This window comes from Martes martes (assembly GCF_963455335.1).
Source record: "Martes martes genome assembly, chromosome: 7".
Lineage (NCBI taxonomy): Eukaryota > Metazoa > Chordata > Mammalia > Carnivora > Mustelidae > Martes > Martes martes.
This window is the reverse complement of record NC_137894.1, coordinates 111,463,899-111,481,905: the sequence shown is the minus strand read 5'-3', so window position 1 is coordinate 111,481,905 and position 18,007 is coordinate 111,463,899. Positions and strand designations below refer to the sequence as shown.

The window sequence follows — 18,007 nt, the reverse complement described above, 5'->3', positions numbered from 1 at the left end:
TGTACAAATACCCAAAATATAAATGTGAGCCTCATATTAACATCTAAAGGAAGACAGACTGGAAGACTTAATATTGTTAAGATGGCAGTACTACCCAAAGCAATCTATAGATTCATGGTTATACCTATCAAAATCTTATGGCTTTTTTCTTTTCCTTTTTTCCCTCCAGAAATGGAAAAGCCAATTCTCAAATTCATATGGAATGGCCTCTAAGAGTTAAAACAATATTGAAAAAGTACAAAGTTGGAGGACTCTCACTTCCCAATTTCAAAAGTTACTACAAAACTACAGTAATTAAAACAGTACAGTACTAGTGTGAGGACAGAAATATAGATCAATGGAATAGAATTGAGAGTCCAGAAATGAATCATTATAGCTATAGTAAATTTATTTTTGACGTGGTGCCAAGACCAATCAATGGGGAAGGAATAGGCTTTTCAATAAATGGTCCTGGGACAACTGGAAAACTACATGTGAAAGAATAAAGCTGGATCTTTACCTCACACTATATACAAAAAATTAATTCAAAATGATTCAATAACCTAAATACAATGGTTAAAATCATATAACTCTTAAAAGAAAACATAGGAGTAAAGCATCATGACCTTGGATTTGGCAGTGATTTCTCAGATAGGATACCAAAAACATAAGCAACAAAAGAAAACTTAGATAAACTGAACTTCATTAAAATTAAAAACTTTTGTACAAAGGACATTATCAAGAAAGTGAAAAGACAACCCAGACAATGGAAGAAAATATCTGCAAATAATATATCTGATGAGGGTCTAGTACCCAGAATATATGAAGAACTTTTACAATCAATAGCAAAAGACAAACCAACCAATTAGAAATTGGGCAAAGATATACAAATGGCCAAAAAGCATATGAAAAGATGCTCCACATCATTACTCATTAGGGAAATGAAAATCAAAACCACAATGAGATAACACTTCCCTTCTACTTGAATGGTTGTAAGAAAAATTAAAAAAAAAAAAAGCCTTGTTTGGGCAAAGATGTGGAAAAAGGATCCTTGGATATTGCTGTTGAGAATGTAGAATGGCTTAGCCACTGTGGAAAATAGTTTGGCAGTTCTTTAGAAAGCTGAACATAGAATTACCACATGACCAGCATTTCTATCTTCTAGGTAAATACCCAACAGAACTGAAAACAGGTACTCAAACAAATACATGTACAGGCATGTTCAAAGCAGCACTATTCACAATAGCCAAAAGGTAAAACATCCAAATGTCCATCAACTGACCAATGCATGAATAAAATGTGGTACAAATACATAATAGAATATTATGCAGCCACAAGAAGGAATTAAGTACTGATACATGTTACAACATGGAGCTAAACAAAAGCAGGTAGACAAAGTCACCACATAGTATATTTATACAGAATTGTATGATTCCATTTATTTAAAAAATCCTAAATCTTTAGAGAAAGAAAACAGACTGGTAGTTGCTGGAAGCTGGTGGTAGTGGAGAGTGAAGAGTAAGTACTTAATGGGTATGGGATTTCTTTTTGGGGTGATGAAAATGTTTTGGAACTAAACAGAGGTGGTGGTTGCACAACAATGTAAATGTACTAAATATCGCTGAATTATTTACTTTAAAACTGCTTTATTTTGTGTGAATTTCACCTCAGTTAAAAAGGATTGAAAGAGGGGGCACCTGGGTGGCTCAGTGGTTTAAGCCTCTGCCTTCGGCTCAGGTCATGATCCCAGGGGCCTGGGATCGAGCCCCGCATCATGCTCTCTGCTCAGCAGGAGCCTGCTTCCCCCTCTCTCTGTCTGCCTCTCTGCCTAGCTCTGATTTCTCTCTGTCAAATAAATAAAATCTTAAAAAAAAAAAAAAGGATTGAAAGAAAGGACACTGATGACTGGCTCTGTGTTTACTGAATTACTGTGTTTACTGAATTACTGTGACTCTGACAGCCACAGTAATTCTTTTATGTTTCAGAAACCAGAGAAACCTATTAATTAGAGAAATTATATACCCTGTATTCCTAAGGCCAGTTAGTTTAGATAGCATCTGAAACATTACCTGAAGACCTCATTCTTAGAATAGAAGATGATACATTATATCTGATTCCAGTGGAATTTGAGTAAGAATGAAGCGTAATGTATTGCTTTAGTCATTTTAGATTTGGAATGACTTGTTTCTTTGAAAAATATAGCTCCTTATCTCTGCCTTGTTGTTTACGTTGGTGTTAACACAATCTTTCTCTACTTTCTGGGCATGCATGCTGATGCCTGAAGACTGCAGCTAAATGAGCTACCAAAAATCAATGTGTTCAAATAACAATTTTTTTTTTAAAGATTTTATTTCTTTATTTGACAGACAGAGATCACAAGTAGGCAGAGAGGCAGGCAGAGAGAGAGGAAGGGAAGCAGGCTCCCTGCTGAGCAGAGAGCCTGATGCGGGGCTCGATCCCAGGACCCGGGGATCATGACCTGAGCTGAAGGCAGAGGCTTTAACCCACTGAGCCACCCAGGCACCCCTCAAATAACAATTTTAACATGTCTTTATTTCTGGGGATCCCTGCAGGGCTTCCTGGCCCTTTGTTCAACTTGAGCTCTGCTCGGGTTTTGATTTTGCATATGTGCAAATGTTATTCTGTAAAATAAGGCCAAAATAAAACACACACACACCACACACACACACACTCTTTGCCTGGCTATGTGCAACAATCCTAAACTATTTATTCATGATTTTACCCAATTCTAATCAAACTGCCATGGTGAAAAACTCAACTTAAACCTAGCTTCCAAATATCATAAACACCTCAATGTTGAACTCACACTGAAATGCTACCAAGATTCTGTTAAGGCAGAGCTGTCCCCTACTATGAAAACTTATTTGTGGGGAGTCAGCATTCAACAATCATAGAGGCCATAGGGAGACCCAGTCAAGACTGACCTTCTCAACAAAGCCCGAGACCCTTGATTTGATAACAGCAAGTTTCTCTGAGGCCTCTTGAGCCTCCTACTTTGGGGAATGGGAGTGTCCATAATTACTACAATGAGGTAAGTAAGTCTTATATTAGCTCGAACTCTTGCTTTTTTTTTTTTTTTTTTTTTTTGAGCTCTCCAATTACTAAGTTTATTTGGTCTCCTAAGAATAAAAATGTTTTTTTTTTAGGACCTTTTTGATAATTGGATCAGACATGAAAAAGCTTTTATCCTTGGTGAAAATGTGTCTTACTCCCAACAACACTACTATCTGTCTTGTCTATTCTTGTTTTTTTTGTTTGTTTGTTTTTTGTTAAACCTCTGTAAAGGGACAATTCATGTGGAAAAGATGTACATAGACCCCAATAAATCTATTTTGCAAACTGGCCTCAGGGATTGAGAGGGTCAAATTTCGTCTTAAAGTGGTGTCTTTCAGATAAACTTTGCCCTGGGTCCACATCTGAGAATTTTCCTTCTTCTTGTTTTGTTAGTGGCAGTCTGGCTATTGGAGAAAGCTCTCCTTCAAACCTTTCCATGTTCTGGAACTATAAATATGTTAGTTTGTAGTGTGATAACCCAGCCATTAGGTTGGGAAGCCTGATGCATGAGGTGCCCAAGCAACACTCTTGGCTGGTCTATTCACAGGTTCTCAAGTTTGTCTTGTTTAAATCTAAATGTGTCCCTCCCAGACCATGTTCCTACTTCTTCCATGTATTTATGCTATAACCCAAATTTGTGCAGTTATATTTAATTTCACCTAGGATAATTTAGAGTTACAGTGGCACTCTGGGGAACTTTCGATTTAAACAAAATTGTTTGAGAGGCACTACAGAACAAAAACGGAACAAAATTCCAAACATCCAATGGGCTGTATGTTTTGGTTATATGAGGAAATATCCAAAAGAAATTCAGATCCAAAACTGCTTCCAAGAAATTCCTTGGCCAAGGTAAAATAAAGGTGTGAAAAATTTTATGTAATGCCTCTTTAAATCCTCCCAAACCACATCTTGAACTTAGTGGGTTTTATCCTACCATTTATCTTTCTCCATCTATACTATTCCATTTCCTTCTGCTCCACCTTGCCCTCTGTTCCACTCCTTTTCTCTTTTGGCTGGCCAGAAACTTCCAAAGCTCAGTTACCTCTTAAACTTCCTTCAGAACAGAAAAAAGCACTCTATGGTTGATTTTAAGCTCTGTTCTTCCTCTAAACTGAGAGTCATCAATGATTTTCCAAAGCCTAGGAAGGATAGCACTGGGTCTTACATTTAAGTGATGAATCACTAAATTCTACTCCTGAAACCAATAGTACACTTTATCTTAACTAACTAGAATTTAAATAAAAATTTGAAAAGAGAAAGAAACGAACCACTAAGCCTAAAAAGGAGAGAATGGGATTTGCAGAGAAAGAATAATTTTAAGAATATACAATCCAAGGCTTCCATGTCTGAAAGTAGCTCATATGCAATAGAAGTTTGAGATGCAAAAAATTCCATGGCAAAGGCAGAAAAGGAAGAACCTGAATCGCATAAGAAACTAGAGGGGTTTTGAAAACCAACAGAATTTGGTCAAGGTCTTTTGGAGTTTTCCTGGGAAAATAGATTGGGCTCTGATTTAGTCTTATAGCAAAGAAAGGATGAGGACATCGGAGACTTCAGGGAGTGGCTCTTTAACACCTTTAGACAGCACTCAGGAATAGACCTTAAAGAAGATGTGACTCCTAACTCTCTCCTTGTTTTTTTTTTTTTTTTTTTTTTTTCTGTAAGCAGTCTTAAGACACAAATAGAGGATTTTGTATGTAAGCAAAAAACTAATATGGAAAATAATAACATTGCCAGGCTTCTAGCACTTTGCGGAATATTGAGAATTTTACAACAACAACAAACTCAATACATTGTTGGCCTTACAGATAAAACAACTAGATGCTCTTATCAGGCTCAGTAAATCCTGAAAGGAGTCCTTTGATAGAGATACTTATAAATACTATATATATAAAGACATTGAAAAAACAACTATTTTATCTTAGTTAAGAAACCAAAGGAAAAAAACAATGAAGTGTGTTAATGAAGATGCTCTGAGGGAGAGCATCTTCCTAATTTTTTGTTCTACCCTTTAATTCCCAAAGAGAAATTTCTCTAAATTTTCAAGAACAACCTCACAAGCTTTTTGTTGTTAATGTTGATACAGGCATACAATATCAACCTTAAACTCTACCACTGTTACACAATCTCTCTCTCGCAATAAAGACTACCTATTGGTAAGTATCTCTAATAATCCTCTGATAGTTCCATTTATAACCATGACCCTTAGGTATTAACAGAGGAATATTCTTCCCTGCTCTTTGATAACTGCTAACTTGGTAGGCGTATATTGTATAAATGAAATTGCTAGATTAAATATTCTCCTAATGGTCTCTTCCTTGAAATCCCTGAGGACTTCCCTATTTGTAATGAGATTATAGCTAATTTGAATATTGATTTACCAGTACCTTTGTATTTAGACACAAGTCCAAATGGAAAATCTCAAGGAAATGCCAGAACTTTTTCACTTTGCGGGCAAAAATTCAACTTATAATATAAGAATTACTGGGGCTGAACCCATTAAGATTCAAATCAGCCATCTAAACCTTTACCCCAAAGTACAAAATACTCTCTTAAACCAGAAGCTAAAGAAACACTAAAATTATTAGGTGAAAGTAAGTAGAGAATTGTACTTATTTTTTCTTTTTTAGATTTGAAAGAGAGAGCACACATGCAAGAGAGAGAGCATGAACAGGAGGGGCAGAGGGAGAGGGAGAGAGAACCCCAAGCAGATTCTGCACTGAGTGCAGAGCCCAATGCGGGGCAAGATCCCACGATGCTGAGATCAGGAACTGAGCTGAAATCAAGAGTTGAATGCCCAGACAACTGGGCCACCCAACCACCCCATGTTGTACTTATTCTTGTAACACTTCTATCCTCCCAATCAAAAAGCCCAGTGGGTGGAGATATAGATTTGTTCAGTACATCAGGCCTATAATAGAACAATCATATCCCACTTTAATATAGTACCAATCCCCAAACTTCTTTTATCTTCACTGCCTCTTGAGGCTGCATATTTGATGGCGTGGATTTATGCTGTATTTTCTTTAATGACCCTTTGGGTCAAAATAGTCAGTATATGCCTTCTCCTAAGAAAACCAACAATATACCTGGACTGTTAAGTTCCAGGGGTTTCCTGAAACACTCTCTTACTGTTCACAAGTCCTCAACTAGGACCTAAAGGACTATATTTCCCCGGGATTCTACTCTTATTCAATACGTGGGTAACTTTTTGTTGTGTTCCAAAGACGGAGTGAGCTCTAAGCCTGATTCCATTTGTCTACTTAAACTGTTTTAACTTACAAAGAGAATAAAGTTTCCTAAGTTACACTTTTGTCTATAAGTTCATTACCAAGAATATGTTTTATCTCAAGGAAGTAAATTTCAGAATCTCATAAATATCCTGAGTTTGCCTTTCCTTTTCTGAGAAAGTTTTAGTTGAGACTATTAACTTTATCATAGTGATATCTTCCCATATCATATGTGATATAAAAATTTATAAGAAATATATATTTAGGGGCGCCTGGCTGGCTCAGTGGGTTGAAGCCTCTGCCTTCGGCTCAGGTCATGATCCCAGGGTCCTGGGATCGAGTCCCGCATCGGGCTCTCTGCTTGGTGGGGAGCCTGCTTCCTCCTCTCTCTCTGCCTGCTTCTCTGCCTATTTGTGATCTCTGTCTGTCAAATAAATAAAAATTAAAAAAAAAAAAGAAATATATATTTAGTCATTCAGATAAAATATATTTCTGAGATATATTTGGTCTTCATCCTCAGTTCCTAAATGTATCTCAGAGCCTTAAGATGAGAAAAGTATCTTATTATTTCTTATTATTAATGATGGTGACCTTTGGACCCCACCCAAGGGCAGGGTACTGATTTCCAGGAGGATCAACCGGGTGATTAGAGGGCTGGAACTTTCAGTCCCACCCCCAACCTCTGGGGAGGGAGAGGGATTGCAGGTTGAATCAACCAGTTGCCAATGACTTAGTCAGTCATGACAATGTAACAAAGTCTCCATTAAAAACCCAAGAAGAACTTTTTGGCCCTTCTTTTAAGAAGAGCTTCCATGCTTGGAGAATCAGAATGCTTCTACATGCTGCTGAGCCAGACCCAAGTTCCAGAAGGGAAGAAGCTCCTTTGTTCCAGGCCCTGCCCTATGGTTTCTCTTCATCTGGCTGTTGATTTGTATCCTTTATCACAACTTTTAATAAACTGGCAAATGAAAGTGTTCCCTGAGTTCTGTAAGCCACCCTAGAAAATTAATAGAACCTAAGGAGGAGGTTACTGGAACTTCTAATCTGTAGCTGGTTGGTCAGAGGCACAAGTAACAGCCTGGGGCTTGTGACTGGCATCTGAAGTGGAATATGGAAGGCAGTTTTGTAGGACTGAATCCTTAACCTGTGGACTCTGCTGCTATTTCTGAGTATATAGTATCAGAATTGAGTTGACTTCTTGGATATTCTGTTGGTGTCTGAGAATTACTTGGTGTCGTATGTGGCGGGACACCCCCATCAAGTTTGAATTGGGCTGGGAACCCTAAAAGATCACAGAAAGAATAAACTCAGGTTTATTATCAACAGGTATTGATATCAATAGGTATCAACAGTTTTGATGATTTTTTGAGGAGCAAAAGGAAAGTTACCTCTTACTTAGAAAAACATTACCAAAGTTAACTCCTCCTTGGACAATTCTAGATGAATTCCAAGTTCTGAATTTTAGAAGTTAAGTGTATTCTTTTCTTTTTTTATTAACATATAATGTATTATTTGTTTCAGGGGCACAGGTCTATGATTCATCAGTCTTATACAATTCACAGGACTCACCATAGCACATACTCTCCCCAGTGTCCATCACCCAGCCACCCCATCCCTTCCACCCCCTTCTTTTCCTTTCTCTAGAATCTACTGATGTTTTGTTTTGACAGATTTCTATATATGCTAAAAAAAAGAAGTTGATTATAGGTATACCTTGAATTATTGCGTTTCACTTTATAAAGCTTTGCAGATATTGTTTTTTTTTCTTTTTAACAAATTAAAAGTATATAGCACCTCTGCCTCAAGTGAGTCTATTGGCACAACTTTTTCCAACAGCATTTTCTCACTTCATGTGTCTGTGTTATATTTTGGTAATTATTTCAAACGTTTTCATCATTATTTTATTTGTTATGGTGACCTGTGATCAGTGATTACAACTTGCTGAAAGTTCAGAGGATGGTTAGCAATTTAGCAATAAAGTACTTATTAGACTACAGTATAGTATAAATATAACTTTTGTATGCAATGGGAAACAAAAAATACATTTGATTCTTTTTATTGTGATATTAACTTTATTGTGGTAGTCTGGGACCAAATCTACAATATCTCTGGGGCATGTTTGCACAATTTTCTTTACCTAAGCTAAATATTGGAAATGTTTCCCTTGAGAATAGGTAATTCAGTAAATAAACCAAAAAATGATTAAAGTATAAGGGATAGGACAGGCATACAAGAATTAGTTATAGTTACCTTGCCTAGAGGGAATTCAGAGAACATGTCACAGAGAAGCTCACACTTGAACTGAGTCTTTGAAGGATAACTAAGAATTTTCTAGCTCAACATCACTCATCATGATGGAAATACAAATCAAAACTACTATTGAGATATCACTTCACACCTGTTGGAATGGCTAAATGACCAACACAAGAAACAATAGGGAGGATATGGAGAAAGGGGAACCCTCTTCGACTATTGGTGGGAACACAAACTGGTGCAGCCACTCCGGAAAAGAGCATGGAGGTTCCTCAAAAAGTTAAAAATAGAACCACCTTATGACCCAGCAATTACCTTACTAGGTATTTAATCAAAAGATACAAAAATACTGATTGAAAGGGACACATGCTCCCCGATGTTTATAGCAACATTATCTATAATAGCCAAATTATGGAAAGAGCCCATATATCCATTGACTGATGAATGGATAAAGATGTGGTGAACACACATGCACATGTGTGTGCATGCGTGCACACACAGACACACACACACACACACAGACACACACAGGAATATTATTCAGTCATCAAAAAGAATGAAATCTTGCCTTTGCCATGATATGGATGTAGCTAGAGTGTATTATGCTAAGTGAAACAAGTCAGTCAGAGAAAGACAATTATCATACTATCTCACACAGATGATCATAGGGGAAGGAGGGAGACAAACCATAAGAAACTCCTAAGTAGAGAAAGCAAACTGAGGGTTGATGGAGAGCAGTTTGGTGGGGGTACAGCTTAAATGCATGATGGGTATTTTAAGGAGGGCACTTTTGATGAGCACTGGGTGTTATACATAAGTGATGAAGCACTAAATTCTTTTCCTGAAACCAATATTACCCCATATGTTAACTAACTAGAATTTAAATAAGAACTTGAAACGAATATACAGACAAATAAAAACAGTATATGTATATATACGTGTATAAAATAGAGATGATAGAACAAAAGGTCTGTGGCAACAAAGACCAAATTTATATTTAGTCTCTATATTTCTGTATTATTTGGCTCTTCTACAGGATTTGTTTATGCGTCATTATAAGATAAAACATGTTTGAAAAAAAAACAGTTTTCTAGGAAAACAAGGGGAATGGATAATTTATGCAGAGGGGAAAGGGTCCAAAAGAATAGAGGCAGAACACAGCACTGAGAGAATGAGGAACTGTTAATAGGATCTACACGACTGCAACATTACTAGTTCATAGCAAAGGAAGAAACTAAGGGTGATTAAAGTGACTAAATAAGCAATAAGATATTGAAGTTAAGAAATTCAGAGGTAGAACAGCTCATGGTGATAAAAGAATCCTGGGTGTGCCTAGGGGCATGTGTATGAGTTACTGAAGTGGTGTTGAGATGAAAGATCTTAAACTTTTAGAGCAGTTATGATGTTGGATGGGCTCTCTACATGGATCTAAATGACTACATAGATCTAAATGATGAAATGACTATTTCATCATAAGAAAACATGATCAGGAAAATCTGGACAACTGTAACGTCCATCCAAAGTGGTTAATAGTCTATGAGCCAGTAAGAACATAAGTGAAATGAAAGACCATTCTAATAACATAAAGATCCGATAAAGGTGTAAGAGCATTCAAAAAAATCTGTTGTCAGTAAGAAATTATTTTTGTTCCTATCATCATAATCACTATCAATGATCTACTATCATCTCAGGATCAAAAACAAATGGAAATCATACAGCAATCATCACCAAATGTCATTTTAAAAGTTCACTCAAGGGTTTCAAGCTAACATAACAGATTCACAACACAGAAATGGGAAAAATTTACAGTAAAGAAAATAAAACACAAATTTTTATCTATTTGAAGTTCTCCAATTACTTTTGTGATTGTTAAATAATACAGATATTCTACTGGAAATATAAATCATTCTGTTTACTAGTAAATTCTCAGTGGTGTAAGTATTCAGCAGACCCATTTAGTTATGGTCCACCGGTATTTCTCTTGATAAAGATCAGGGAGAAGACAGGATGATATCATTAATTTTAAGTGACAGAAAACAATACTAAATTATTAGCATTTATACAGTACTTTTCTCTTAGGATCCTAAAACTTTTAAGGCACAACCTTCAATGTTACATCATTTCAAGGAAAAGCTATTTACATTTCCTTTTTATAGGATAGAAAAATGAGTAATGCACAAAGTTAGATGACTTCAAGTTAATGTTATCAGTGATCAAACAAAAAAATTTAAGGTTTATTTATCCTTGGTTCATGGAGCTATGTTCTAAAACATGCTGCTTAAGAAGGTAGGATCTTTTAAGAATTCATTTACAAAATGATTATGACTCCTCTCAGGAGTCACTTTTTTTTAAGTTAGATTCTTATAGTAGATTTATATTATTATTTTCAGTTAAGTCTATTTTCAAATAATTTTTGGCAGTGGGGCAATTAAAGAGGGTTCTCTTTGTAGAATCACTGAGGGACTCATTACTACCCTAATGAGAAGTGCTATCAAAATTCTGTTGTCAGTTTCCAGAAACAACTGGAATGAGGGAAATATTCACCAATATATTGATACTATTACCAAAGGAGGTGAAAGCCCTAACATTTATATTCTTTATATAAACTGTCCCCAATTGTTCTTTGTTGTTTCACCAAAATATTTTAGCTCTTCTTCCTGTTGAACTGTAAACTCTTAATTCAGTAGTCCATCTGAAATGTTGACATACTTACTGGCTCTGAGAATGTTTTCCTTGCTGCTGCACCTGGACTGGACCTGCAGAGAGAGCATAAACTCAGTAATTTAGGGCTCATAACACAGATAGCCAGATATGTATGCATACTTCATGGGCAAGCTCCTGAGGTTTAGGAGCAAAGGCTTAATATATCTCAGATATCATAACAACTTAGTAAAAATATATTACATTTGTTCCATATTTAAAAATTTTTTTTTCTTACTGTAAAGAAAGAGCAGACTTCTAGAAAAAAATTGGGGTACAACATTAAAAATGGGACAGAAGCAAAACCAAAGGCAACTTTTTACTGATGTGCATTGAAATTAGTATATGGAAAAAATAAGTTACCACATATTCAGCTATGAATACAGACCCTTAATCTTAAGGCACTATGTTAGCTCTTGACTAGACTAATAATGCAGTTCAAATAATAAAGTTATAATAAAAAACTCCATTGTAGTGATTTTTAATTATATATGTTGATAAGGGGAAAACAGAGAAATCCTCATATACAATGTTTATGTGATTCCAATGACCTTTGTTATTTACTGATTAAAATAATCAATAACAAATTAAAATATAACCAATTAAAATAATTGGTTATTAATAAAATATGGGCTATGAAAGATGACTTTGTTGGAAATTAATAAAATTGAGTTCATTTATTTACCAGTTCTCAGGTGTTTATATAGAGTTTATCAATCAGAAACCCTTATGCTTTGTTTATAGTTTAGGTCAAAGCAGAACATTCTTTTAAATGTTGTAAGTGTTGAATTCAAGAGCTATGTTGTATGGCACTAACATTTGTTAATATCAGAGGAAATTGTACTTAAACTGCACACCTCTTCTTCCCACTCCACAGCAGCTTGCCCCAAATGGATATATATACACAACAAATTAATTTCTATTGCGTAACACAAGCTACTATTGTAATGAAACAACTTATGAAAGGAATGTTGCAACTTAGGGTGGGTTATGGTTGTCCTTCCCTGAAAAGAACAATTGTTAATGTTTAAAGAAACAAAAACAATAAAAAAATCACAAACATACACACAAGAAACACACACACACACACACACACACCAAAAAAAGGGAAAAAAGGGGAAAAATAATTCCAGATGTTAAAGTTGTTCTCTTTTGGCCCAGATTATTTAGTTTTAAATATACTAGAATGAAGAAGCTAATCTGAAAGATAATATTATATTCTTTCACTCAGAAGTTTTATTGAAAAACAATTCTGGGCCAAATGGGAAAGGAAATTAATGACTATTTGAAACAAAGATACAGGGAGGAAGACACAAGAGTGAGAAAAAGAAAAAGAAGAAAGAGAAGATTAGGGAAGTAAGTCTTGACAATAGAAAAGAAAGTTTGGGTTTATAGAAGGGGACACTATGAATATACAAAATGTTCTGCTATTTCTTATTGAAAATTCATACTAAGAGGGTAAGGATCACTAATGAACTTGCTGCAAAATAAACAAGCAAGTTTTCATACCATGGAATGAAAATAGGTGTAACTAGACCACTACAGCCTTAAAGGAGAAAAGAAACAAACACTAATAGACAAATTAATAGACAAGCTTAATAAAGAGATAAACTACATTTTAAAAAGCAGGATAAGGAACACAAGAGAAAGCTAACAGAATAAGAAAAATCTGGGACAGAGAAGGAAAAAAAAGGGGAAAATGCTGAAAGACAAAAACAGAGTTCAAAGAAGTCAAATGGAAGTCAAGAAAGTCTTCAACAAGATGTAGAAACAGAAGGAGCCCAAACCCATAGCGCAAAGCAACGTTTGCGAATGGAAAGCAGCTCCTTTGATCAGTAATAGTTACTCTTAAGTCGTAGCCTCTATTCCTCCAGAGTTCATCTTTAAGCCCTTCCAATCTAGAGTGGAGCTAGTGTGTGGATAGAAACAAGAGATTTATAATGAACAGAGCAGTTCAGATGAGTAGTTCAAATTGTCTCATCAAATGTTTCAACAGATTTATATAACATCTAAATGGAAATGGTGGTGAAAAACTAGCTAGCTTTACTAAAAAAAAAGTCAAACCAAACCAAAACAGCAATTTTAAAAACCCTGTCTTAGGTGGCTTAAAAATTAAAAAAAAAAAAAAATTGGTTCATAGCATGAATTTAATAATCAAACCCAAAATCTTGCTTTGTGATACCTGAGTTTAGAATTATGTATTTCATGGTTTTGGAAGATAAATTTGAATGATAAAAAACAATTCAGTTTCCTGAACAAATTACCAACAGCAGTATAACCAATATTTTCTCATTTATATTACATTGGCTATTTGTTCCAGATTTGAGGGAAATCACTTAAATGATTTCATGAACTTCTTTACTTTAGTGACCTTGAGTATGTATTTAAAAAACTGAGGAAAATAATTTTAAAATATAATATGCACTTTATAAATATAATATGCATTTAAAATTTATATGTACAAGCAGATCCCTTCTCTCATGTACCATGAAACTGGTCATCTTTATAATATTTACCTAATTTTACAAAATCCCGATATGAAGATTTTACCTAACTCATAATGTAATGGGATTTACTTGAAAGAATAAAGTCAAGAAACAATTACTGTTCTTGTTCTCACACATAGGGACTAGAAAGAAGGTAATAGAGGTCTGTCCCAAGTTTTACAGTTTACTGTTTTTTGTTTTTTTTAATCTAACCCTGGCTTTTTAGTCAATGAAAAAAAAAAACCAAAGAGAAGTCTGAAAAACAAAATGAAACTGAGATTTTGGCCTAATACCAAATTTGTCAGAGATTAAAAATGAAAGGTATGGTGCTGGATTATCTATTACTTTATTTTATTGGATTATGTTATTTTACTATAGTTAACATCTAACTTTATGGTGTTAACAATTCCCCTTTCAGCTGGAATTAAACTAAAATAATGTGTAGAAACAGCATTATATTACAGTCAATGGAGGAAATGAAAAACACAAGAGACTTACTGAAAACATAGGTATTCATTTACTAATCAAGACTGCTTTCAGACATCAAATAATTCATTTAATTCATTTCAACATGTGTTTACATGTGTAATATAATTTTTGCTGAAGATCACATTGTCCAGTAAGAAATCTTAAGCCATGAAACAGAAAACAAAAGAGGGGAGAGCATGTAATAAATGGTAAGGAAAAAAGTGAAAATGCTTTAAACAAAGCTGAGAAAATTTTAACAAACAACCACAATCTTTAGATACAGTTAGAGAAGTGACTTACCTTATGCTTAGGTCATAACAAGAATAGCACAGTGTTTAAAGTCAGCTCTTCATTATGGGAGGTACAATTGAAAGCCATAGGTTATAATAACATGAATTGCTACACAGAAATGAAGACTTTTCAGCCCAACATGAAAAGCTAACTCTTATGGGAGAACATTTCTACTGATGTTTAATGCAGCATGAAGAACAACTGAGGGTGTAAACATCAAAACACATGAATCTCACACCAGTAAGAGAGACAGTCTAATCTCTCAGGAACACAGAAGATTTCATCTGTGACTATAATCTATGACACATAAGGGAAGGAACATCACTCTAACACTGAAAGATGCATGCATAATGTATAACCATCCACTGACAACTCTCCCCACCCCCTCCCACTTGTACACACACAAACCCATTAAGATACAGGGAAAAAATGTAGTGCCAAGCTGTTATGAAGAAAGCAGGACACACGGAAGCACAGCAGTGGTCATGTGATTTGAGAGGTGTTCTTCCCTTAAACCATCCCATCACCATGCTTATTTTAAAGAAGCCAGGAAAAGACCCCCTTCAATGCTGCAGTAGCTACGAGCCCCCAGCTTGAAGCTAATGTGTGGAATTTTGATCACCGTTCCCTGCGATGTCAGGGGCTCTCCAGTGGAAGCCAGATGTATAACACCAGTTAGTGGGGTACAATGTGTGAATAACAAACACCCTTTCCCTTCTGCCTTTTGCAGAAGTGAGGGAGGAGAGAAACAAATAAAATAAAGCCCATGTTAAGAATAGGTTCATAACAATATAAAGATGTATAAATATTAAAATGGAGACTACATTTAATTACAGGTTAACACAACTCAGGTTTCATAAAAACTGCCTCTATTTTGCTGCTCACCAGGATAATTTGTATTCTTTCTCCTTGCAAATATTAGGAATAAATCTATACAATATGGTTCATACTGAATAATTCTCAGCAGTTGGGTCAGATAGGGTCAAACGGGAACAAAGGAAGTCATCTTTGATGGACATTAAGAAATCCCTCTCCTATTTTTAGCATTATGGTACTGGTCAGCAGTCACATTAGAAATTAAGCTTCTGTATATATGCTTACTAATTTGAGAAATTCTATGGCAATGGTTTAGAAAGGAAATTTAATCTTAATGCTACATTTAAAAAAAGAAACAACAAAGAAGACTACCTATTTAGAAATTGTTACTAAGTTTCCTATATACTCTTCTCTACTGTCAATAAAACTTTTTTTATTATTTTTTTAAATTAATTAATTTATTTTAATAAACATATAATGTATTTTTATCCCCAGGGGTACAGGTCTGTGAATCACCAGGTTTACACATTTCACAGCACTCATCATAGAATAAAACTTATTTTAACATGAGTTGTTCCAGCTCATTAGAAAAAAGTTTCAAATTTGCTTTCCTATTATTCATGATGGTAGTTGACTTCATCTATTTTATCTTTTGGTTTATGTGTGACATGCAGTTTAGCTAGATTTTTAATTTTTTAAAGATTTTTATATTACCATTTTCTCTCCCTCATCCTATTCTTAGTAGGCCAGAATATTTTGACATTTCCCTTAGCATGTCTTTATTATTCTAGGCTCTAGGTGCTCCTTTAATCTCAGTTCCTCATGGGGAAAATAAAGATTGTTAAAGGGCTTGAGGGAGAAAAGACATGTATCAGAGATTTTAAGCTATAAAGGTAGAAAGAAATGTCAGTTGTGATCATGCTATGATCAGTGGAGGCACTGATAATTGTAAAATAACTGTAATCACACACTCTCATTGTGACTTCATTACTTCATTGTAACTTCCACATTAGCTCAGAATGTAAGTAAATTCTTCTTTTTGACCGAAAGAAAGAAAGAAAATCCATGTATAGTTATCTGTTTTTCAAGACAGATTGACCAAAACTTTAAAAAAATGTCATAGCCATATGGCCATATGTACCGGTAGGAATGCAGGCCACATAAACTAAGGCATGTAGGAAAGTCTGAACTAGCTCCTATAGAACTTTCCTTTTACTCTTGAGGAAGCTGTTTTAGGCCTTAGACAAGCTGTTTCATCTGTCTGGTACCCTTTGCTTATTTTCTGATTCAAATACTACTTGTCCTTTAAGATCCAGCTTACACCGTACCAGTTGCAAAAACTATTCCCAAAGTTCCTCAATCAGAAATAATTTCTTCTTTCCCTGAACTTGTAATATCTTTATTGAAATACAATTTACCTACTACAAAAGTCACCCATCTTAAGAATATAGTTTGGTGACTTTTAATAAATCCACATGGTTGCACAACCGTCATCACAATCAAGTTTTAGGTTTACCTAAATTCTTAAAACCTCTTATCTGAACTTCTATTATAAGAGTTATCACAGTTACTAATGTTCCAATTGTTGATAAGAGTCTCAAAATATACTATAGGTTCTTGGAGGGAAAGGATCTGACTTTAATTCTCTTTACATTTCGTACTATGTTAAATATAGTTCTTTGTACAGAGTAAACATTTGCTAATTCTGAATGTTTATCTTATAGTAATCATGTTTTTTTTTCCAACTCAGATTAAAATTTACATTTTATAGTATAAGTATGATCATAGGCACTGCTGTACTATCTTAAAAATGATTTTTACTTATCTGGGTGGGCTAATATTAAGAAATGTAATATTAAAAGCATGTGGGTTATAGCTAAGACATAACTGAGCTCCCCACAGAATGATCTTAAGAATCTGGAAAATACATTCCTATTTATATTACTTAAGGTTAATCAAATGGTGACATTTGGAATCCAATAAAGGTTATTCTACACTAAAGATTTCAGGTCAGGTTAAGCAGATTCCTTATTTTCTAAGAGAACAAGATATTCTTTATCTCACATGGTCATGTCACTAGGATGATACAGATGATAGAGATTTTTAATGTAGCGTGGCTCTTTTGACTTTAATTTTTCTACCCCATTAAACTTATTTAAGAGTAATTCATCTCTGAAAGAACAAACTTCCTGGAATACCATTTACTCATCAAAATAAAACTCAAGAGAATAGAAAAAAAAGGACCTCATTGGCATTTACTTAGATTACTTGCCTCTTTAGCCTACCCAGAAACAGAAGGAAAGAAAGGTTTAATTTAAACAACATTAAGCCAACAACTCTACAATCTCAGACTTTCAAATTCTATTTCTTTATCTTTTCAATTCTTATGTGAAAAATGAAGAATAGTTTAGAAAAGCTCTTTCCCATAGTTCCATTCATTCATCACCTTATCTGGATAAATTAGGGTACATGTATTTGGCTCATCTGAGCATAATAATTCATTTGTGTTTAATCAGATTTATGTTATCACAACACATATTTAACTGATGAACTCAGAGTTTTGATTTATTCATGACATGAAAGGCAGCATGATAAAAAGAAAGTCCTTTAGAGTCCAGTGGTATGGTTTCTGATATTGGTTTATCCTTTTCTTAGCTGTGTGACCTTAGACATAACATTTAACATCTTGGAGTTTTAATTCCCTTATCC

General features: G+C 34.8%; 1 protein-coding gene across 4 annotated transcripts in view; it reads right to left on the bottom strand.

The window, feature by feature from the left end:
• The window catches only part of GPHN (gephyrin), a 661,506-nt gene that overhangs the window by 129,158 nt on the left and 514,341 nt on the right, over positions 1-18,007 (bottom strand). For all 4 annotated transcript variants that reach the window (XM_080807346.1, XM_080807348.1, XM_080807345.1 and 1 more), the window contains one exon: positions 11,251-11,293. In XM_080807346.1, coding sequence (XP_080663472.1) covers positions 11,251-11,293 — 43 coding nt within the window. The remainder of the gene's footprint in view (positions 1-11,250; positions 11,294-18,007) is intronic.